The following is a 23,318-nucleotide window of genomic DNA, read 5'->3' as shown; positions in this document are numbered from 1 at the left end:
TGAGGATGCAGCTCTCCAGTGTTGGACAGTGCAGATGAAATGCAAAACTGAACAAATACAGTAAAATTACAATGTCTCGTAAGGCAACCGTTTCGGCTGCATTTGAGCCACCGCTTCTTGTTAATACTTCAGAAGCTGTGCGCCTCTTCTGAGATTCATCACTATCGATGAAAATACCAGGGTATCAACGAATTCAACAGTATGTATAGTAAGAAGTTGGTGAACACCTCGATTCCGTGTGGTACACCAAACTCGTAATTGTTATCAAACTGCATGGAACAGTCATTGCGTGTGTAGTAATATGTAATCAAATCATTTTAAAATTCAAGTTGAAGAGAGGACCGTGAACATTTTCGGACGCATCTGCGAGGTTTCTTGAACTTGGTCTTGGTCGATTGACAGAAATGAAGTCGGACTGCTTGCGCCAGCTATGAGTGTCCCTTCTCAGGCGTGTCACGACTACATAGGCTACCTCGAGATGAGGACGACCGGAATCTCTCCATGCGCCAAAACCCAATTGTTTTCTTCACTTCTAATTGCACGGGCATTATGTCTGATCTCTGCAACCGGTTTTAATGTATGTACCCTACTACTAGTAGCAGTACGCATAGTGTAAACCTATATTTGTTAGCAGTTGCTATTTGCATTATAGCCTAATGCCGAAAAAGCATTTGAATACTTCCTTATGCGTATATTATTGACTTTAAAACAACTCAATTCAGTAAACTTGATTTATTTTACCGTAATAGATGATCAGTGCACACTCTTAGCACTAAGGCAACCTGACCCTCCCTCAATGTAAGTAAGCAGTGAGTCCAGACAGAGGGAATGCCACAACCCATTGTTCCCCCACCCCTCAATACCTGCTGTTTATAGAGGCAGACATTAGAGAGGATTACCATAATTGTAGCTAGCAGCCTATTCTTAAAAACTAGATTACGAGATTTAAGATTTCTCCCTTGCTCTCTTTTGTTCCACTCGCTTACAAACTGCCATGTTTATGCAGGGTTTGGAGTCCAGCTTTCAGGGTGAGGGAGGGAAAGGATTGTAGTGGTAACATGGACCCTTTGAGCCGGGAAGGCTGTAGGGACTTGCCAGCACAGTCTGAAGCTGGTCTCCCCCCCACACAGACAGCCTAGACTATATATATATATATATTGAGACAAGGGCAGTGAATAGTGCGTGGAATTCATCACAACCACTGGTTGGGTTATTATTCATTCTCAGATGGATAATCATCACAGTAATGTAGTCATGACATCAAATGTTGAACCCACCGATCAGTTCAATGGTCCAACATTTTCAATGTTTAATATTGCACTTTTATCTACCACGTCAGAGGATCGTTTTGCATAGAAGCTTTCTAACATCACAAACTAGAAAACTGTCAAGAAAGAGAACACGTAAAGACACTTCAATGAACAAAGTTATCAACATTTATTATGTTGTGAATAAAACACACCATCCCTGGATGAAGAAAAAAGACATGTTTCACAAGGTTCATTTATATGAATGGGCCCACTTAAGCATTTCAATCATTGCATCTCCCATGTGAGTACTTTTTGGATTTGTGTCATTCCTGAAACATCAGTCATTAACACGGCAATGATATCGTTTCTCCCGTGAGTCCTCGTGTATCTTTTGATGGTCAATCGGATTGAAGCCTGTGCCACAATTAGGGCAGGAACAGTCTTATTTCTCCTCTGTGTGAATTCATTTGTTGATCAAGCTGTAACATTAATGTTTTGCCACAATCAGGGCAATGAAATGGCTTCTCTCCCCGCGTACAGGGTTGGGGTTAATTCAACAAATTCAATTCCCTCTCCCTGTAAATTCAATTTAATTAAATTGCAGTCCAATTCCAATGTTAGGTCATTCCAAGAACTCAATTCCCAATTCCACAAATTCCAATTCAAATTCAATTCACTCAGGCTTCTTTCTGGCTGATCATGTCACTGTTCAGACAGCTTAGCTATAGTTTTAATATATAAATACAAGTTGAAATGATTTAAAACAGGAAAATTCTAAGTGCATAAATTCCATACATTTTCATTCAATTCCAAAGATTAAATGTTTTTACAATTCCAACTCAACAGTCTAATTCCAATTCCATAACTTTAAGATTGAATTCAATTCAAATTTCAACTGTAAATTCTCCACTTCTTGAGTGAATTCAAGAATTGAATTGGAATTTCTAACTAAATTGGAATTGACCCAAACCCTGCACCTGTGTGAATCCGTATGTGTTTTTTCAGATTACTGCTGTTGCAGAATCCTTTGCCACAAAAATGACAATGATAAGGTTTCTCTCCTGTGTGAATCCTCATGTGTCTTTTTAGATTTCCATTCTGGTTGAATCCTTGGCCACAATGACGACAATTAAAAGGTTTCTCCCCTGTGTGAATCCGCATATGTATTTTTAGATGTCCACTCCGAATGAATGTTTTGCCACAATCATGGCAATAATATGGATTCTCTCCTGTGTGGCTCCTCATGTGTCTTTTCAGATCTTCATTCTGGTTGAAGCATGTACCACAAACAGGGCAGGAACAACAATAGGAAGTAGCATGACTTTGACTGGGTGATTTTAGGAGGGAGAATTGTGTCGATTTCTTACCCTTAGTATTGATACGGGACTTTTGTCCTTTTGCCATCTCTGATCTCTTTGATATGACTTGCTTAAAACCTGACAGAGGTCCTCCAGTCTCCATACCACCTACACTTTCAATGTTTTCACTCTGAGCTGCAAAACACTCTGGATTTACTGCAGAGAAAGGCTGGGAGACACTGGTTGGTTCTGATTCTATGTAGTCCTCTCCATCAGGTTCTGTTGTGATCTGTTCAGTTGTAGGGTCTCTCTTGCCATTTCCTTCCTTTTGGGCTTGATAGAGATGTGTGGGATGAGTTGGGTCCTCATCACAGTCACTTTTCACACAGCCAGCAGTGAATATGGAGTCTTTAGTATCAGTCTCAAACCCATGAATATGCTCTTCCTCCTGAGTGGTTCTGAGTTCCTCCTCTTCCTCTTTAATCTGTATGGGCTCTGTGTCCTGTCCCAGACTGGGGCTCCACTCCTGCTCACAGTGCTGCTGCTCAGAGGGAACCTCCTCTTCAGAGACAGAGAGAGTACGCTGCTGGAGGTCTGGAGGAAAGGAGAAAGGATGAAACTGAGAACTTAATGCTGACATTATTACATTTAGGCCTACCCGCTAACTTTAATATTACATTTACCAAAGTGTTTGGTCCTTTAAAAACCTGCTGTTTGTAAAATAGTGTGCTTTGAATTGGGAAATAAATCAATGTGACTCTGGATGACAACATGTTTGTTTACAACATTAGGGCTGTTTTCTTAAAGTTACATCCACTTCGTGTTTTGTTTACTTGCCACGATACTAACGAGTATCACTGAAAGCGAAGATTCTCTGGAACATATGAGTCTTCGGTTTCCCTCTACAATGCTCATAAGTTGCACAGGACTCTGTACAGAATAACTGGGTGAAATGAATTGGATGCAATCTTCTCCCTATGAAATGTTTGAACGGTTTGGGCTATTGGCAATTACGACCCCATCCCTGAAAGCTAAGACTCAGGAACATACAGGTAACTGCCAACATAAAGGAAACACCAACATAAAGAGTCTTAATAGAACAGCTTCAATGCACCTTGGCATAAATTATACAAGTGTCTAGAACTCTATTGGAGGGATGCGACATCATTCTTCCATGAGAAATTCCATCATTTCGTGATTTGTTGTTGGTGGTGGAAAACGCAGTCTCAGACACAACTCCAGAATCTCCCATAAGTGTTCAATTGGGTTGAGATCTGGTGACTGAGACGGACATGGCATATGGTTTACATCGTTTTCATGCTCATCAAACCATTCAGTGACCACTCATGCTCTGTGGATGGGGGCATTGTCATCCTATGCAGGCATAGCCATAGTAGTCAAAATAATGGCCTGCCCAGCATTTTTATACATGCATGATGGGATGTTAATTGCTTAATGAACTCAGGAACCACACCTGTGTGGAAGCAACTTTGTATCCCTCATTTACTCATGTGTTTCCATTATTTTGTCAGTTACCTGTACATGTGTCTTCTGTTTCCCTCTACAACTCACAAGTTACACAGGACTTAGAAGGGACTGTGACAAGACTGCACAGAATGACTGGGGAAAATAAATTGATCTTCTGTTCTTACATGCTGACCAGACCGCACGTGCGCCATCGCGAGCAAGTTGATTTTGTCCACCCAAACCAGACGTGATCAGGACACGCATATTGAAATATCAAAGCAAGCTCTGAACCAATTATATTAATTTGGGTACAAGCATTAAACATTTATGGCAATTTAGCTAGCTAGCTTGCTAGCTCATTTGTCCTGGGATATAAACATTGGGTTGTTATTTTACCTGAAATGCACAAGGTCCTCTACTCCGACAATTTATCCACAGATAAAACGGTAAACCGAATTTGTTTCTAGTAATCTCTCCTCCTTCAGGCTTCTTCTTATTTGGACTTAATATGGCAGTTGGCAACCAAGTTTAAAGTGCATTAGTACAACTGACTGGAGTGTGGACCTCAGTTCATCTCTCAATCACCCACGTGGTTATATGCTCCTAAAAAACAATGATGAGATGGGAGAGGCAGGACTTGCAGTGCGTTGAGCGTCACAAATAGAACCAAGTTCAATTTTAGAGCCTGGCTACGCAGACGCTCGCTGACATGCGCGAGCAGTGTGGGTGCAATGATTGAATAACATGTAACTTTAATGAAATTATATGACTCTCCACATGGGATGATTTCACTGAACAACAAAAAAAAGGGAATATTGAATGATCCCCAATGATCCATCGCATCTCCCAAAACGTTTTCAACATAAAAATGATGTCTAGAAACTAAAGCTTTGGCTGTCTTCCTCTCAAGCTTCACGTCTTCTCCCTGGACTTCAATGTCCACCTCTTGACCATCAGACTCTGAGGCCTCATCTTCACTGTCCCTTTCCAACCTGGTTGAGGATGGCTCGTTGTCAGGCTCAAAAAGCCTCAAATTTGCCCAGATGGCCACCAATTTTTCAACCTTTGTATTGGTCAGCCTGTTGCGTGCTTTGGTGAGAGTGTTTTCAAACAAGAACCAGTTGCGCTCTGAGGCGGCTGATGTTGGTGGGATTTGGAGGATGATGGAGGCAACAGGGGAAAAAGCCTCAGATCCAGAATGTCCCGTCCACCAGGTGGCTGATGAGATATATGTTGGCACGACTGCCATATTGCATCTCCATCCCAAAGCCCTTGCTTGGAAGTGTACTTCACCAGATTGCCAAGAATCTTGACCTCATCCAGGCCAAGGTGGCGAGACACGGTAGTGATGACACCATAGGCCTTGTTGATCTCTGCACCAGACAGGATGCTCTTGCCAGCATACTTGGGGTCCAACATGTGTACTGCGGCCTGTATGGGCTTCAGGCAGAAGTCTTCACGCTTTTTGATGTATTTCTGAACTGCAGTTTCCTCTGCTTGGAGCAACAGTGAAGGGCAGTACAGATTTCTGCTCTTACACCTGCAAGCAGAGTCTGAACATCAGACAGGATGGCATTGTCTCCCTCAATCCATGCAATGGCTACTGCTATAGGTTTCAGGAGTTTCCGGCTGCTTACCACTCTCTCCCAAAATGCATAATCCAGGAGGATCCTCATGATGGGGCTGTCCATATCAGCAGACTGTGATATGGCCATTTCTTGGAGAGACTCCTTACCCTCCAGGAGACTGTCAAACATGATGACAACACCAACCCAACAGTTGTTGCTGGGCAGCTTCAATGTGGTGATCTTATTCTTCTCACTTTTTATATATATTTTTTTACCTTATTTAACTAGGCAAGTCAGTTAAGAACAAATTCTGATTTACAACGATGGCCTAGGAACAGTGGGTTAACTGCCTTGTTCAGGGGCAGAACGACAGATTTTTACCTTGTCAGCTCAGGGATTCGATCTTGCAACCTTTCGGTTATTAGTCCAACACTCTAACCACTAGGCTACCTGCCGCCCCCTCACTTTGCTTGGTGAGGTAGATTGCTGCTATAACTTGATGACCCTTCACATACCTAACCATTTCCTTGGCTCTCTTGTAGAGTGTATCCATTGTTTTCAGTGCCATGATGTCCTTGAGGAGAGGATTCAATGCATGAGCAGCACAGCCAATGGGTGTGACGTGAGGGTAGGACTCCTCCACTTTACACCAAGCAGCCTTCATGTACACAGCATTGTCTGTCACCAGTGCAAATACCTTCTGTGGTCCAAGGTCATTGATGACTGCCTTCAGCTCATCTGAAATGTAGAGACCGGTCTGTTGTTCCTTGTGTCTGTGCTCTTGTAGAATACTGGTTGAGGCACGACCATTCGACCACCCATCAGAGATGATTGCAATACAGTCTGCTCTCTCTATGATTTGCTTGACCTTCACTTGAACTCTGTATCCAGCAAATGAGTAGACAAAGCATGTCTGGTTGGAGGGGTGTATGCTGGGCGAAGAACGTTCAGAAATCTCTTCCAATACACATTGCCTGTGAGCATCAGATGTGAACCAGTTGCATACACAGCTCGAGCAAGACATTCATCAGCATTTCTCTGACTACGTTCATCCATTGAGTCAAAAAATGTCTGATTCCAGGAGGACCATGAGCTGTTGCTATCGATAAGGTGTCTGATGCATCATTTTCACCTCGAATAGAAGTAGAGGGACTTTTGTCAGAGGTAGCTTGTTGTGAGCGCTGAGGGAACTTTATGCACTTTACCAGATGATTCTGCATCTTTGTTGCATTCTTCACATATGATTTGGCACAATATTTGCAAATGTACACAGCTTTTCTTTCTACATTAGCTGCAGTGAAATGCCTCCACACATCAGATAGCGCCCGCGGCATTTTCCTGTAAAGATTAGGGAAAAAATGACCAAAAACAAACCCAAATACAATTTCATGTACAGATAAATAGTTAAGCAGGTAGATTAAACTCCTTTGTAAGATAAATGTTTTAAAATTAAACATGTATGGAATAGAAGTCGACCGATTAATCTCCATGGCCGATTAATTAGGGCCGATTTCAAGTTTTCATAACAAAATCGGTAAATCTGCCTTTTAGGACCCGATTATGGCCGATTACATTGCAATCCATGAGGAGGCGGCGTGGCGGCTGACCACCTGTTACGCGAGTGCAGCATCAAAAGGACCTAGTGGCTGCAAGGAGCCAAGGTAAGTTGCTAGCTAGCATTAAACTTATCTTATCAAAAAACAATCAATCTTCACATAACATGTCACGCGTGCTCCGTCTCTGGCCTCTAGGTCTCCAGGCTGCTCGTTATGGCGCACACCTGTCACTATCGTTACGCACACCTGCACGTCATCAGACTCACCTGGACTCCATCACCTCCCTGATTACCTTCCCTATATATGTCCCTCCCTTTGGTTCCTTCCCCAGGCATTATTGTTTCTGTTCCTGTGTCATGTCTGTGTGTTGTTCATGTTTCTTATTTTTGTATTATGTTGTGTTTAGTCATTAAAACACTCACTCCCTGAACTTGCTTCCCGACTCAGCGCACTTCGTTACAAATTACTAGTTAACTACACATGGTTGATGATATTACTAGGTTAATTAGCTTGTCCTGCGTTGAATATAATCAATGCAGTGCCTGTTAATTTATCATCGAATCAAAGCCTACTTCAACTTCGCCAAACGTGTGATGATTTAACAAAAGCGCATTCGCAAAAAAAGCACAATCTTTGCACAAATGTACCTAACCATAAACATCAATGCCTTTCTTAAAATCAATACACAGAAGTATATTTTTTTAAACGTGCATATTTAGTTCAAGTTAGCAGGTAATATTAACTAACAGTGCTGTTTATGACTTCAAGCCTATCAACTCCCGAGATTAGGCTGGCAATACTAAAGTGCCTATTAGAACATCCAATAGTCAAAAGGTATATGAAATACAAATGGTAGAGAAATAGTTGGCGCGTCATATTTCCTATAATAACTACAACCTAAAACTTCTTAACTGGGAATATTGAAGACTCATGTTAAAAGGAACCACCAGCTTTCATATGTTCTCATGTTCTGAGCAAGGAATTTAAACGTTAGCTTTTTTACATGGCACATATTGCACTTTTACTTTCTTCTCACACACTGTGTTTTTACATTATTTAAACCAAATTGAACGTTTCATTATTTACTTGAGACTAAATTAATTTTTTTAAATGTATTATATTAAGTTAAAATAAAAGGGGTCATTGTTCATTCAGTATTGTTGAAATGATATATATATATATATATATATATATATATATATACACACACACAAGAATTGTCCGATTAATTGGTATCTGCCTTTTTTGGTCCTACAATAAATCGGTATCGGCGTTGAAAATTCATAATCGATCGACCTCTAGTATGGAAACAGGTGAATTAACACTCCTCAGTTAGCAGGCTCAGTTAGCAAGCTAAAACCCGCATGGTAGCAAATATTAACTAGCTGAAATTGTTAACAAGTTAGAAATGATTTAAACACACTTTGCTGTATGCTACTATTTACTAGTTAACAAAAAATTGTTAATGTCATAAAATATATTCATCTCACCCAGTATTGTAATCAAAACTTACCAGAAAGCATGTAGTCCTTGGCTTAGACAGTGTAGTAGTGCGGGCTCAATAGCATCTCATATGTGTGCAAGATCTTGAGAATCAGCTGTACATGTGATGGAAGAGTGCGCTGTACATGTGATAGAAGAGTGCACTGCACATGTGATGGAAGAATGCACTGTGCATGCAGAGGGTTGCAATTCCATTGAATCGATGATAGTTTAACCAAAATATGCCACAAGACCTAGAATTGCCTTATGTGTATCCCACAAAAAAAGGTTCACTGTTATAAGCTAACCTTTTTTATGAATTTAAGCAAAATCTCCGGGCTTAATTTCCCATGGAAAATTTCCGGAAAGAATTTACCGGAAATTTACCGGAAAGTTTCTGCCCCTTGGCAACCCTACTCACCCCTAATGTCAGAGTCACTCGTACTCCCTTGGCCATTCCTACAGGGGAAATTAATGGATGAATGGGTTTTTAGGATAAACGCCAAAAATAAGGTCTGAGGTTAAAGATCTCCTAAACCTGTGTTTACCACAGACCTTATTTTCTGTTTATCCAAAACCCAGCAGATCCGACACCTTGATTACAGCTGCATTACAGGGTTTGACAGGCCGTTTGCTTAAATTAAGACACAGCGGAGCTGGCGAGAGATATGGCTCAGAAAACATTCCTCAATCCATGGATGAGAAATTGCATTGTACTTGGAATTGTTCCATTATCCCAACTGTTACAGTGAGATGACTGAACATAGCTGCAGGAAATAGCAGTCATTCAATCTTCTCGGTGTAACAGTTGGGATAACGGGGCATTTCAAAATAAAATAAAAATTCAACACTCACAGCCGACGAAGATATTAACATTTTATATTCATCCAATGTCTGGCATGTTTTTGGATGACGTGATAAAATCATCACTGCTCACGCTTCTCCCTGTACACACTGAGTGCTAGCGAGCATGTGTAAACCAGATGCAATCCAGATCTGTCCAAAATAATCCCAATGCGTTTCTATGGGTTTACTGTGGACCTAAGCATCTCCTCATTATATAAAGATCTCTGTATGGAGGTAAATCATTGACATAATGATTTGATTGTGTAGAATAGATTTGTAGGTGTAAACAACATTTGCTGATGTAACATGAAATAATAATCTGTAGTTGTGATCGCATTCGCAAACTTATTATTTATTCTGTACACCTGCGCATGTCAATTTTGTGTGCTCAGACCTTTGGCAGTGCTTTATAGTGCCCTACCTTGATAAAAATATTTGTAGATGTGCAAACAGCAATTACTAAGCAGAGAGAGAGAGCAGGAGCTCTTGGAGGTGGGACCTGTTTCTTCTAACAAATCAGATGAGGTTTTCATAGACCAGTATACTCTACACTGGTTGGTTGGTGACAGCTCACACGGGCTGTGATCGTCTGGCGCAACCACCTGTCAATCGCAATGTGCATTACAAGGTTACCACTGAGACTGATTGCGCAAAGTCCACCAAAGAAACCCAACTGTTAGCTGTCATGGCGGGTAAGTTTAAATGTCTTTCTTTTATGGCTAGGTAGCAAGCTTTTTTTCTTCTTTGTAATATGTTTTTGGAAGCTATAAGCTATTGTTATTAAAAGTTTGTAACTAGCGTTGTAGTCTACCTAATCAATTTCGATAGCTAGTGTCAAAGTTATTTTGCAAACAATTTTTAAGCTAGCTAGCTTGATTCTGTATAGAGCCATAGCTTGCTGTTCGAGAGTGGCCATAGCTAGCTGGCTAGCATCATTATTAAAAAATACATATTATTCACCTGCTAAGACCTAGCAACTGACATAAATCCCATGATTTACTGATCACCCAGTTAGATCTGGTGTTTTAGTAGAAGCACAACTGAAGGTAGAAAATAATTTATTTAGGGTTTGACATTGTCAGCCAATGTCAAAGCTATCTAAACCGTTTACAAATTGTCTGTCTCCAGGCTGAAATCCACTCCCGAACGGACCCCGTCAGCTCCACAATGCCCCGGGGGATGCGAAGGACATCCAGAACACTCTGGCAAAAGCATCAACACCATTGAAAACCCAGTCAGCTAGCCTCAGCCGTGGAGAACCTGAAGAATATCTTCTCAGGTATGTTCAGCTGCACCGTTGCATGCCGCTTGATTGGGAATTATTGTTGGCTTGCGTTGCATTTGATGTGGCACAATGTATTTGTGTGTGTATATATATATATATATATATATATATATATATATATATATTTTCTCCTCCCTTCCAGTGCAGTGCCTGAGATGGTGGCAAACACTCCGTTAATGACAAAGTATGCTGATCTGCTGGAGGTTCAGCACAAGCTGATGAACCTGGAGTGCTCATGGAATGACCTCATGTACGATCACTACCGCATGGGCAGCAAGAACCCGCACAACATGAACCTAATTTGAAACTACTTTGGCAAGGTGTAGGGCCTGTCGGACAACCAGGCCAAGCAACTCTGGATAGCACTGCAGCGCGCCATGTGCAAGGCTGGAGGCCAAAGTGAGCAGTGACTCTGATGCAGTGCTTCCCAAAACATTACAACACCTTGACAGGTTCTTCAAGCTCTACCATAAAACTGTGTCCATGAGGGTGCAGCGGATCTGACAGCCAACAAGATTGTGTCCCTCACCTGGGTCCTCAATTAATACATACAAAACTAAGTCTGTACTGCCCTCTCTGTGGCTAATGTAACATCAGTGAAATATCTGGGCACCAGTCCAATCATACAGTGCATTCGGAAAGTATGCAGACCCCTTGATTTTTTCCACATCTTGTTACGTTATAGCTTTATTCTAAAATTAATTCAATAATTATTTCCCCCTCAACCTACACACAATAGCCCATAATGGCAAATCAAAAACAGGTTTGTAGATTTTTTTGCAAATGTACTCAAAATTAAAAACGAAAATATCAAATTTACATAAGTATTCAGACCCTTGACTCAGTACTTTGTTGAAGCACCTTTGACAGCGATTACAGCCTTGAGTCGTCTTGAGTATGAAACACCTGTATTTGGGGAGTTTCTCCCATTCTTCTCTGCAGATACTCTCAAGCTCTGTCAGGTTGGATGGGGAGTGTTGCTGCACAGCTATTTGCAGGTCTCTCGAGATGTTCGATCAGGTTCAAGTCCGGGCTCTGGCTGGGCCACTCAAGGACATTCAGAGACTTGTCCCGAAGCCACTCCTGTGTTGTCTTGGCTGTGTGCTTAGGGTCGTTTTCCTGTTGGAAGGTGACCCTTCGCCCCAGTCTGAAGTCCTGAGCGCTCTGGAGCAGGTTTCATCAAGGATCTCTGTACTTTGCTCCTGCTCCATTCATCTTTCCCTCAATCCTGACTAGTCTCCCAGTCCCCGCAGAAAAACATCCCCACAGCATGACGCTGCCACCACCATGCTTCACCGTAGGGATGGTTCCAGGTTTAATCCATTTTAGAATAAGGTTGTAAGGTAATTATGTGGAAAGTCAAGGGGTCTGAGTATTTTCCGAATACAAAAGTATCTTGTTTGTTTAGCCTGCCTGCATTACATGGGAACCACCAATAAATTATAGCTATTCTCTCTGATTTTCTGTGAATGGGTGTGTTTCTGTATGTACTGTAACAGTGTTGCTTCCGTTCCTCTCCTTGCCCCAACCTGAGCACGAACCAGGTACCCTCTGAACACATTGACAACTGTCACCCACAAAGCATTGTTACCTATCGCTCCACAAAGCTGAGGCCCTTTTAAAGCTAGGGAAACTACTACTTCTAGGTTTCAGAGCGGGTAAAGTCACTGATTGAATGCATGTGTCTGCACCCTGTATATTCAGGCATTGCCGTATGTCTAAATGTCCACAGTACATTACACCACATACATGGTTCTCTCATTTATATATCTGATTGTGTTCCAGTGTGGAGCAGAGCAATTATAATAATAGTTATTAAAAGGTTAACAAGGTTTAGTTGTGCAGAAAGACAAGCTTACATTCTCTCACAGTCCAACATCAGAATGGCTGCACAAGGCTCTGCAGATGGGCGGGCGGACAGGAAGATACAAAGCCATAGGCTTCTGTGTAAGTCGATCAAATAAAGCAATTTGGAGAGCCTGACGCAGAATTGAACACTCACTTGTAACTCATCTTCATTGATGCCATCTGTATACCATTTCTACCAATTGGCCAAAGATGATAGGTGTGCTGTCATAATATATATGTATAAACTTAAGTGGTTCATTTAAAATCTTTGGGGAATATTGATATTGGCGAGTCCAACAACACCAACCCGAGTTCTATGTAATTTCTCTGTTTCAAGCCATTTGTCTAAGGGTTTTAGTACCGTTATGTTTGACTAGTACACCTTCCTACCATCAGGGTGCAGGACAGTCTTTGCCAGTGAGAACCATGAGGGGCCTAGCTTTGTGCCTGCCTCCAGTAGGCTACCGAGTGAGAAAGGCTGCATTCTGTTCTACTAGCCCCTCTGCACCCCCAACTCCCCTGAAGTACTAGCACCATATCCTACCCCTATTTAGTAGTGGTCTTCAGTGATGTGCACGGCTGCAAGTTTGTTCCTCCATGCCTGGAAAAGGTCCAGAAGATCCAACGTGCACCTGGTTTGCGTCCCAGTATTGTGTTAATTGTTTTCACAGCCCTGTAAGTAATGAGACTTTAAGACTGTGACCACTCAATTAGGATTAACATTACTATTCATGTGTGAGCTACTATGTCATCTATCTGGAGTTAGGGTGACCACAAGTCCCTGATTGTGCGGACAGTCCCACATTTTGGCTCTTTGTCCTAAACAATCATGACCCGCATTTTATCAACAAACTCAAACACCACCAATTTAACTTTTTTTGTTGATTTGTCCTGTATTTCAGTCAGACATTCCAACCGGTCTCTTGCATGCACGTTGCACTGATGAAAACATATACAGTCCCAGTCAAAAGTTTGGATACAACTACTCATTCAAGGGTTTCTCTTTATTTTTACTATTTTTTAAATTGTACAAAAATAGTGAAGACATCAAAACGATAAAATAACACATATGGAATCATGTAGTAACCAAAAAAGGGTTAAACAAATCAAAATATATTTTATATTTCAGATTACTCAAAGTAGCCACCCTTTGCTTTGATGACAGCTTTACACACTCTTGGCATTCTCTCAACCAGCTTCATGAGGTAGTCACCTGGAATGTATTTCAATTAAAAGGTGTGCCTTGGTAAAAGTTAATTTGTGGAATTTCTTTCCTTCTTAATGCGTTTGAGCAAATCAGTTGTGTTGTGACAAGGTAGGGGTGGTATAGAGAAGATAGCCCTATTTGGTAAAAGAGCATGTCCATATTATGGCAAGGACACCTCAAATAAGCAAAGAGAAATGACAGTCCTTCATTACTTCAAGACATGAAGGTTATTGAACACGGAAAATTTCAAAAGAACTTTTAAAGTTTCTTCAAGTGCAGTCGCAAAAACCATCAAGCGCTATGACGAAGCTGGCTCTCATGAGGACCGCCACAGGAAAGGAAGACCCAGAGTTAACTCTGCTGCAGAGGATAAGTTCATTAGAGTTACCAGCCTCAGAAATTGCAGCCCAAATAAATGCTTCACATAGTTCAAGTAACAGACACATCTCAAAATCAACCGTTCAGAGGAGACTGCGTGAATCAGGCCTTCATGGTCGAATTGCTGCAAAGAAACCACTACTAAATGACACCAATAACAAGAGACTTGCTTGGGCCAAGAAACACGAGCAATGGACATTAGACCACTGGAAATTTGAGATTTTTGGTTTCAACTGCCGTGTATTTGTGAATTGCAGTGTCGGTTTACGGATGATCTCTGCATGTCTGGCTCCCACCATGAAACATGGAGGAGGTGGTGTGATGGTGCTTTTCTGGTGACACTTTCTGTGATTTATTTAGAATTCAAGGCACACTTAACCAGCATGACTACCACAGCCTTCTGCAGCAATACACCATCCCATCTGGTTTGCGCTTAGTGAGACTATGATTTGTTTTTCAACAGGACAATGACCCAACACACATCCAGGCTGTGTAAAGGCTATTTGACCAACGAGAGTGGAGTGCTACATCAGATGACCTGGCCTCCATGATCACCTGACCTAAACCCCATTGAGATGGTTTGGGATGAGTTGGACCGCAGAGTGAAGGAAAAGCAGCCAACAAGTGCCCAGCATATGTGGGAACTTCTTCAAGACTGTTGGAAAAGCATTCCAGGTGAAGCTGGTTGAGAGAATGCCAAGTGGGTGCAAAGCTGTCATCAAGGCAAAGGGTGGCTACTTTGAAGAATATAAAATATATTTTGATTTGTTTAACCCTTTTTTGGTTACTACATGATTCCATATCTGTTATTTATTTGTTTTGATGTCTTCACTGTTATTCTATAATGTAGAAAATAGTAAAAATAAAAAATAAACTTTGTCATGTATGTATATCTTAAGGATGAGGTAGCGTAAGCTTAACGGTGATGTTAAACACTTCTCCAATTGTTGAGATCTGATATTCTGCGCAGTGCAAGAAGATACGTAGGCAGGCAATGTCATAGGCCTATCATCAACTAATATTTCTCAATTCCTTCCGGGCTAAATTTCTGCTAACATAAGAGGACAGTTAGGCCTCCTAACTACTTACAAAAAAATATGCTTCTGATGAAGAGCTACAAAAGTAAGTAAATAGCCATATTAGACTGAAAGATATAAAGTTTATTACACCCGGGCAGCAAGTAGCCAACTACTTGCTGCCCGGGTGTGGATGATTACATAATGATTAATTAGTATTCTACATAACATCATCAAATACACTGAGTATACAAAACATTAAGAACACTTGTTCTTTCCATGACAGACTGACCAGGTGAAAGCTCTGATCCCTTATTGATGTCGCTTGTTAAATCATGGGTTCCCAAACTTTTTTGGCCCGCAACTCCATTTTGATATCTGAAAATTCCCACGACCCCAACCATATGGGGAAAAAAACAATTATATATATATATATATATATATATATATATATATATAAAATTAACAGCCAATGATAACTTTTTTTTATTGGAGCTATGGCAGTCAATTGCAAAACAGTCTAACAGCATTTCTGATTGTATTCTCAACTCACCATCATATACTTTTAATGTGAGGCTTTGACAGCCAATGGCAAATTAGTCTGACATCTCACCACCACCAATGAGATGGGTGTGCTTGAAGCATGTTGCATCGGAGCTTCTCAAAAGTCAGGGGGCGTTGGTTGACAGTCTGCACCTTACCTCTCCTGTCACATCCAACATGGATTGATATTTGTTTTTAATGCAGACAAGAGTACTGAATCAGTGTACCATGAGTTTTAATGCTCGGAGGGAGACGGCACAGTATTTTGAGTCAGGAACCAAAACTCCTCCATGGCGACACGTGAATGAGTTGTCTGCAGCAGTCGGTCACATCACAGCTCGATCAGCTGTTCAATCTCACTTACCGGCATGTCAACCGAGCCAGGATCACAGTTAAACGGATTTCGCTGAGTCGATCACTCATCTGTAGAATTGTTTTGTATTTCCTCTGAGTGCAGAGGCCTGCTCACCGTCCCGTGATAGAGGGAGCACCATCTCTGCAAAAGCCCACCATTCAATCGATTTTTCATCAATATAGCCACGTAGCACACTGAACATCCCCTGTGCCATATCATGCGCGGGAATAGCATCACCCGACATGTAGCGAACAAAAGTCAATGCATGGGCATCTAGGCCCTCACAGCTAACGTCCATTTGGAGAGCATAAGGTGGCAAGTTGAGTCGTTCAGTCAGTTTCCTCTTGATTGCTAGCTATAGCATAAATTCTTAGTTTCACACTGTTATCTGATAATGGTATTGATGTGAGTTTCTGTGCCTCTGCCTCTCCACACATTGTTTTCACCATATCAATTGCGGCCGGTAATATCAAAGTCTCTGCAATAGTGAGTGGTTTCATAGCATAGCGGGCTTAGCTATTCACCGTGGGAGTGATTCAAGAGCAACAGTCAAGAGCGGCCTTTCCCCACGATCGACGGGCGCTCTCTGGTTGAAATGTAAGTTTTAGATTTGAATCATTTTCATTTAGAATAAGGTTAACCACGTGACAATGGTTTTGAGCGACAAAGCCAATATTATTATGTTGGCGTTTTTTTTAAATCAGGATTTTGGAAATTCTCCCACGATACCATTTTCATTCAGGTCCCTAGTTTGGGAACCGCTGTGTTAAATCCACTTCAATCAGTGTAGAAGAAGGGAAGGAGACGGCTTAAAAATCCATTCTTTAACCTTTGTGACAATTGAGACATGGATTGTTTGTGTGGCAATCAGAGGGTAAATGGGCAAGACAAAAAATGTAAGTGCATTTTGAATGGGGAATGGTAGTAGACGCCAGGCGCAACGGTTTGTGTCAACAACTGCATGTGACATGACTAACCAAAATTACAGGGCCATAGATGAATCACAGAGAGGGCAGTACAGACTTAGTTTTGTACGTATTATTTGAGGATCCAGGTGAGGAGGGACACAATCCTGTTGGCCGTCAGATCCTCTGCACCCTCATGGACACAGTGTTATGGTAGAGCTGTCAAGGTGTTGAGAAGAACCTGTCAAGGTGTTGAGAAGCACTGCACCAGCGTCACTGCTCACTGTGGCCTCCAGCCTTGCCCATGGCACGCTGCAGCACTATGCACAGTTGCTTGGCCAGGTCCTACGACAGGCCTTGCACCTTGCCAAAGCACACTAAACCAAAATATAAACGGAACATGTTAAATTTGGGTCCCATGTTTCATAAGCTAAAATAAAAGACCCCAGAAATGTTCCATATGCACAAAAAGCTTATTTCTCTCAAATTTTGAGCACAAATTTGTTTACATCCCTGTTAGTGAGCATTTCTCCTTTGCCAAGATAATCCATCCACCTAACAGGAGTGGCAAATCAATAAATTGATTAACCAGCATAATCATTACACAGGTGCACCTTGTGCTGGGGACAATAAAAGGCCACAAAAATGTACAGTTATGTCACACAAAACAATGCCACAGATGTCTTAAGTTGAGGGAGCGTGCAATTGGTGTGCTGACTGCAGGAATGTCCACCAGAGCTGTTGCCAGAGAATGTAATGTTAATTTCTCTACCCTAAGCCTCCTCCAACGTTGTTTTGTCAGTACGTCCAACCGGCCTCACAACCACGGACCACGGTTATGGCGTTTTGTGGGCGAGCGGTTTGCCGATTGCAATGTTGTGAACAGAGTGCCCCATGGTGGCAATGGGGTTATGATATAAGCAGGCATAAACTATGGACAACGAATACAATTAGATTTTATTGATGGCAATTTGAATGCACAGAGATACCGTGATGAGATCCTGAGACCCATTGTCGTGCCATTCATCTGCCTTCATCACCTCACGGTTCAGCATGATAATGCACGGCCCCATGTCGCAAGGACTATACATCATTCCTGGAAGCTGAAAATGTCCCATTTCTTCCATGGCCTGCATACTCACCAGACATGTTACCTATTGAGCATGTTTGGAATGCTCTGGATCGACGTGTACGACAGCGTGTTCCAGTTCCCACCAATATCCATCAACTTCGCACAGCCATTGAAGAGGAGTGGGACAACATTTCACAGGCCACAATCAGCCTGATCAACTATATGCAAAGGAGATGTGCTGCGTTGCATGAGGTAAATGGTGGTCACACCAGATACTGACTGGTTTTCTGATCCACGCCCCTACCTTTTTTTAAGGTATCTGTGACCAAAAGATGCATATCTGTATTCCCAGTCATGTGAAATCCCATAGATTAGGGACTAATTAATATCTTTCAATTGACTGATTTCCTTATATGAACTGTAACTCAGTAAAATCTTTAAAAAATTGTTGCATGTTGAGTTTCTATTTTGCTTCAGTATATTTTCGAATGAGGTTCATTTTGTGCATGTTCTTGCTGCCCATGCCGTACTGATTCTACATGAGATCATTCCATGAGCACTCCAGGTTCATCAGATTGTAGTGGTTCTCCAGCAGTTCTGCTTGCTTTATCATTAACGGAGTGTCTGCCACCATCTCAGGCACCACACAGGAAGGGATGAGAAATATGAATATATACAAATACATTGTAACTGTACAGTGTCACATCAAATGCAATGCGAGCCAACAATAATAATTCCCAATCAAGTGGCATGTAATTGTGAAGCTTAACATACCTGAGAAGATATTCTTCAGGTTCTCCACGGCTGAGCCAACGGACCGTGTTGCATCCCAGCATATTTCACATCGTCAATGGTGTTGATGCTTTTGCCAAGGAGTTCTGGGTGTCCTTCACGTCCCCCAGGGCATTGTGGAGTTGACGGAGGCCTGAACAGACCCAGTCTAACTGGAAGTGGATTGCAGCCTGGAGAATGGGGACAGTAAATGGTTTAGATACAGTTTTACATTAATCAAAGGGCAGTAGCTAAAGATTTACAGAGCGCAGCCATTGTCAAAGCAACCTCTTAAGGATCAGACCCTTTGGAAAAAAAATAATAATAAAAAAAAAAAAATAACAATCACCAAAAATGACATGCCCGAATCTAACTGCCTGTAGCTCAGGTAAGGATATGCATATTCTTGATACCATTTGAAAGGTAACACTTTAAAAAGTTTATGGAAATGTTAAATGAATGTAGGAGAACATAACACATTAGATCTGGTAAAAGAAAATACAAAGAAAAAACGTATTTTTTTGTACCATGATCTTTGAAATGCAAGAGAAAAGTCACATTCAGCCAGGAAGCTGGATGTAATTTAGATGGTGCCCACAAGAGGGCAACAGTGTATGTGCAAAGTTTCAGACTGATAACTTCAAGAATGAGGAAGCTACATGTATTTTTTTTATTTTACCTAGGCAAGTCAGTTAAGAACAAATTCTTATTTTCAAATGACGGCCTAGGAACAGTGGGTTAACTGCCTTGTTCAGGGCAGATTTTTACCTTGTCAGCTCGGGGATTCGATCTTGCAACCTTTCGGTTACAAGTCTAACGGTCTAACCACTAGGCTACCTGCAGCCCCATGACATTTAGTATGATGTCACCCAGGTGTCCTTCACGATTTGCCCAAATGTACCCAAGTGGCCGGATTGGTAAATCGATACATTTTTAAGAACATAACTATAGAGAACATACAAAAATGCTATGCTAATAAAATATACAAGTTTACACACTCCCAGGAATGTCATACATTATGGATCATTAGCTTCCCTACATAAAATGTACTAACAGGAGACGCGACAAGAACGCTGATCCAATGTCTCCAAACACAGAAGTGAAATATTTAAGGGCCAAATTAGCAGCCAACACTGATCTAATGTCATAAGTGAACACACCACACAAAGTAAAATAATAAATAAAAGTTCTAAAATAGTACACACTATTTACAGTTACAGAATTTAGAACACGCTCTACATGAGATTGTGCTGCTGGTCCCAAGTCCCTTTCTGCTGTAAAGCACTTACTTGTAGGCTGGCTGGGTATTCCCACCTCTAGATGGCCAGGCGGGGGTTTGTTGTGGAGCCAGAGAGAGCAGCAATCAGACTAAGTGGGGGATGGAGGACTTGATTGTGGTCTCTTTGAAGTAAGTCTTTACCACAAAAAAAAATATAAAAAATAAATCAGTAAGAACTCAAGTTTATTACTTATTTTATTGAACCTTTATTTTAGCAATACATCAAATAAACAACAACACATCTATAAACATATATTATATAGAGTGGGGAACACTGTGGTGAAGTGTGTGAACCAATTATTTTTAAATTAACCTTTATTTAACTAGGCAAGTCAGGACAAATTCTTATTTACAATGACGCCTATCCCGCCAAACCCGGACGACGCTGGGCCAATTGTGCGCCGCCCTATGGGACTCCCAATCACGGCCGTATGTGATGCAGCCTGGATTCGAACCAGGTACTGCAGTGTGTTAGACCACTGCGCCAGTCGGGAGCCCAAATGTGTATTGTATGTTGACTTTGACATGTTGTGGCTTTCGGATTTACAATATCAATATAAAAGACTCGTATTTCACTTACCAGTCTAAGGTAATGTTAGCGTCCTCTCCTTTAGCTGTTGTCTATGACACTTTCCCGGTAGATTTCTGCTAGAATATCGTCCAAAATCTGTATACCTGGACTTTCATTTAGCTTTTCCAGTATTAGTAGCCATATTGTAAGTTCAACATTTGCAAAACACTTCGTTTTCATAACTCATAGATATGCGTAACCCGCTTCAACATATTCTTGCATAAATGTCCAAACAGAACTAGCCTCCTGGCGCATTAGTTAGCTGAAAGATCGTGCAACGGACGAAGGGATTCCACATACTCTCGTAAAGCACAGCTCATTGGCTATCTAGCTAGCTTGGTTTCAAAACAATAGGTGGTCATTTGACAAAGATACAGTCAATCAAGTGAACACAGCCCGTGTCGTCGGCGCGCACGGATGTCTTCCTAGCTAAAATTGGTTTCCCAGTGGATTGACTGAATGCAGACTGATCTAGCAAAGGTTGGTTACTTTTTCGCGTGTGAGGAATAAATACGAATGGAATTTGACTGGTTGAAACAACGTTTAGCATTACATTTTCACAGATTTCTTTCTTTGCAAGTTGAACAAGTGGAAATTCAAAATTGATCGTGCATACTATATGGACCGTTTTAGGGTATGAAAAAGGATTTTATCTAACAAAACGACACTACATGTTATCTCTGGGACCCTTGGGATGACAAATCAGAGCAAGATTTCGGAATGTAAGTAAATATTTTACCTTCATATGTGAATGTATCAAACCTGTCACGGTGAAAAGTGTTTTGTTGTTCTGCACTCTCCTCAAACAATAGCATGGCATTTTTTCGCTGTAATAGCTACTGTAAATTGGACAATGTAGTTAGGAATTGCAATTCCTCAAGAACTTAAGCTTCCTGCCCATATAACACACATATGTACCAACATTTTTTTTTCCTCGCTAAAAACTGTTGTTGTTGACAGATTATGCTTATTGAGTAACAACTGTCCCGTAGACGGGACATCGATCCCTACATATTTAACAAATTATTTTCTACCTTCAGTCTGACTTCTACTAAAACTCCAGATCTAACTGGGTGATCAATAAATCATGGGATTTATGTCAGTTGCAAGGTTTTAGCAGGTGAATGATTCATTTTCTAATGATTATGCTAGCTAGCTGTGGCTCCATACAGAATCAAGTTTAAAAATAGTTTGATTTCAGAAGCTACCATCAGACTACAACTTAAGAGTTAAACTCTTTAACAACAATGACTTGGACAATTGCTTTCAAACACGTATTACAAAGTAGAAAATAGCTTGTTACCTATCCATAAAAGAAATACATTTAAACTTACCGACCATGACAACTAACAGCTGTGCTTCTTTGGTGGACATTGTACAAGCAGTCTCAGTGGTAACCTAGTAATGCACGTCGTGATTGACAGGTGGTTGCGCCTGACAACACAGCCCGTGTGAGCTGTCACCAACCAACCAGTGTAGAGTATGCTGGTCTATCAAAAACCTCATCTGATTGGTTAGAAGAAACAGGTCTGTCTGTCTGTCTCTCTCTCTCTCTCTCTGCCAAAATTCTGAGCGTGCAGGTGTACAGATGCAATTATTGCTTGCAAATATTAAGTTACACGTTTGCGAATCATTGGTTGCAAATGCCATTACAACCACATTTCCCCCCCATGTTCACAACTCATCAGTTACACGTTTGAGAACGTGTTTACAACTACTGTACAGACTATTACTTAATGTTGACAACTCATCAGTTACACTTTCAAATTGTGTTTACAACTATACATCTATTCTACACACTCATCATTATGTCAATGATTTACCTCCATATCTATGTCGCTATTGCGCCCCTTAATTAGAAAGACGTATTGAGTAGCTAACAAACCTGCTCTGTGTAGCTTTAACGTTATATCAGGCTCAGGTTGAAGAACAATGTCGAGCAGCCTCTGTAGACGGACAACTTCCTCCTGATACTCTGCTACCGTTTTTTCAACGACCCCGAATATCTCTTCGGCAGCAGCTGTTAATCTCTCGTTGAGAAAAACCCTCAACAATTGTATTTTAAACATTTTTAGATAATGCAAGTGGAGTATATACTAGATAGCAAGCTGTGTTGTTTTCATCACGTGGCACGGCATGAAAGACAAAAGCATCCGGTTGGTTATCAGCGTCTCGTCAGCAACACTTGAAAAGTACTTCTGGGTCACGGAATTTCTCAAAATAAAAGTCTCCCACGTAATAGTAGAAACGTGTCAATAACCTGTGATTATGAATGACATATGAAAAATAATTGTCTAAACATTAACAATGATTCATATTTGTTCATATTTAAGTCACATGTGCATTAAAATTGGGTTTTAAAACATGTTCCAAAGTCAAATCACTGTACATGGAATGCATATTAGCTTATAGAGCAACTATTCTGGGTTCCACAGTTCCACAGTAAAAAATATTGTAGGTAATACTCAGTAGGGTCTGTAGAATATAAACTCAGCAAAAAAAAGAAACGTCCCTTTTTCAGGACCCTGTCTTTCAAAGATAATTTGTAAAAATCCAAATAACTTCACTGATCTTCATTATAAAGGGTTTAAACACTGTTTCCCATGCTTGTTCAATGAACC

The 23,318-nt window shown here is 41.1% G+C and overlaps 1 protein-coding gene and 1 long non-coding RNA gene across 3 annotated transcripts; one reads left to right on the top strand and one right to left on the bottom strand.

Annotated features, from left to right (window-relative positions):
* Positions 1 to 1,413: 1,413 nt before the first annotated feature.
* On the bottom strand, positions 1,414 to 22,847 carry LOC106584461 (zinc finger and SCAN domain-containing protein 21). Of its 2 annotated transcripts, XR_001323744.2 has the most exons (3): positions 22,583 to 22,847; positions 20,137 to 20,261; positions 18,404 to 19,038 (listed from the first exon to the last, which is right to left on the bottom strand). XR_001323744.2 is itself a non-coding variant. In XM_014169818.1 (2 exons), exons 1-2 carry the CDS (start codon positions 22,764 to 22,766, stop codon positions 2,199 to 2,201), a joined length of 1,128 nt encoding a protein of 375 aa, XP_014025293.1. In that variant the 5' UTR covers positions 22,767 to 22,841; the 3' UTR covers positions 1,414 to 2,198. The 2 variants fall into 2 exon arrangements, 1 of the variants encoding a protein (XP_014025293.1); XM_014169818.1 differs by lacking the exons at positions 18,404 to 19,038; positions 20,137 to 20,261 and adding an exon at positions 1,414 to 3,142 and having other exon boundaries at positions 22,583 to 22,841.
* On the top strand, positions 10,033 to 11,495 carry LOC106584462 (uncharacterized). Its single transcript, XR_001323750.2, has 3 exons — positions 10,033 to 10,159; positions 10,596 to 10,746; positions 10,895 to 11,495. It is a non-coding gene; the product is annotated as an uncharacterized lncRNA (long non-coding RNA).
* Positions 22,848 to 23,318: the final 471 nt, after the last annotated feature.

The sequence above is a fragment of the Salmo salar genome, chromosome ssa23 (assembly GCF_905237065.1).
Source record: "Salmo salar chromosome ssa23, Ssal_v3.1, whole genome shotgun sequence".
Lineage (NCBI taxonomy): Eukaryota > Metazoa > Chordata > Actinopteri > Salmoniformes > Salmonidae > Salmo > Salmo salar.
This window is presented reverse-complemented; position numbering and strand designations above follow the sequence as displayed.

Coding starts and splice junctions, on each gene's coding strand:
- LOC106584461 (XM_014169818.1), bottom strand. CDS start 22,766: ATGTTTAAAATACAATTGTTGAGGGTTTTTCTCAACGAGAGATTAACA. Junction 3,143..22,582: donor GTTAAAGCTACACAGAGCAG/GTTTGTTAGCTA, acceptor CCTTTCCTCCAG/ACCTCCAGCAGCGTACTCTC.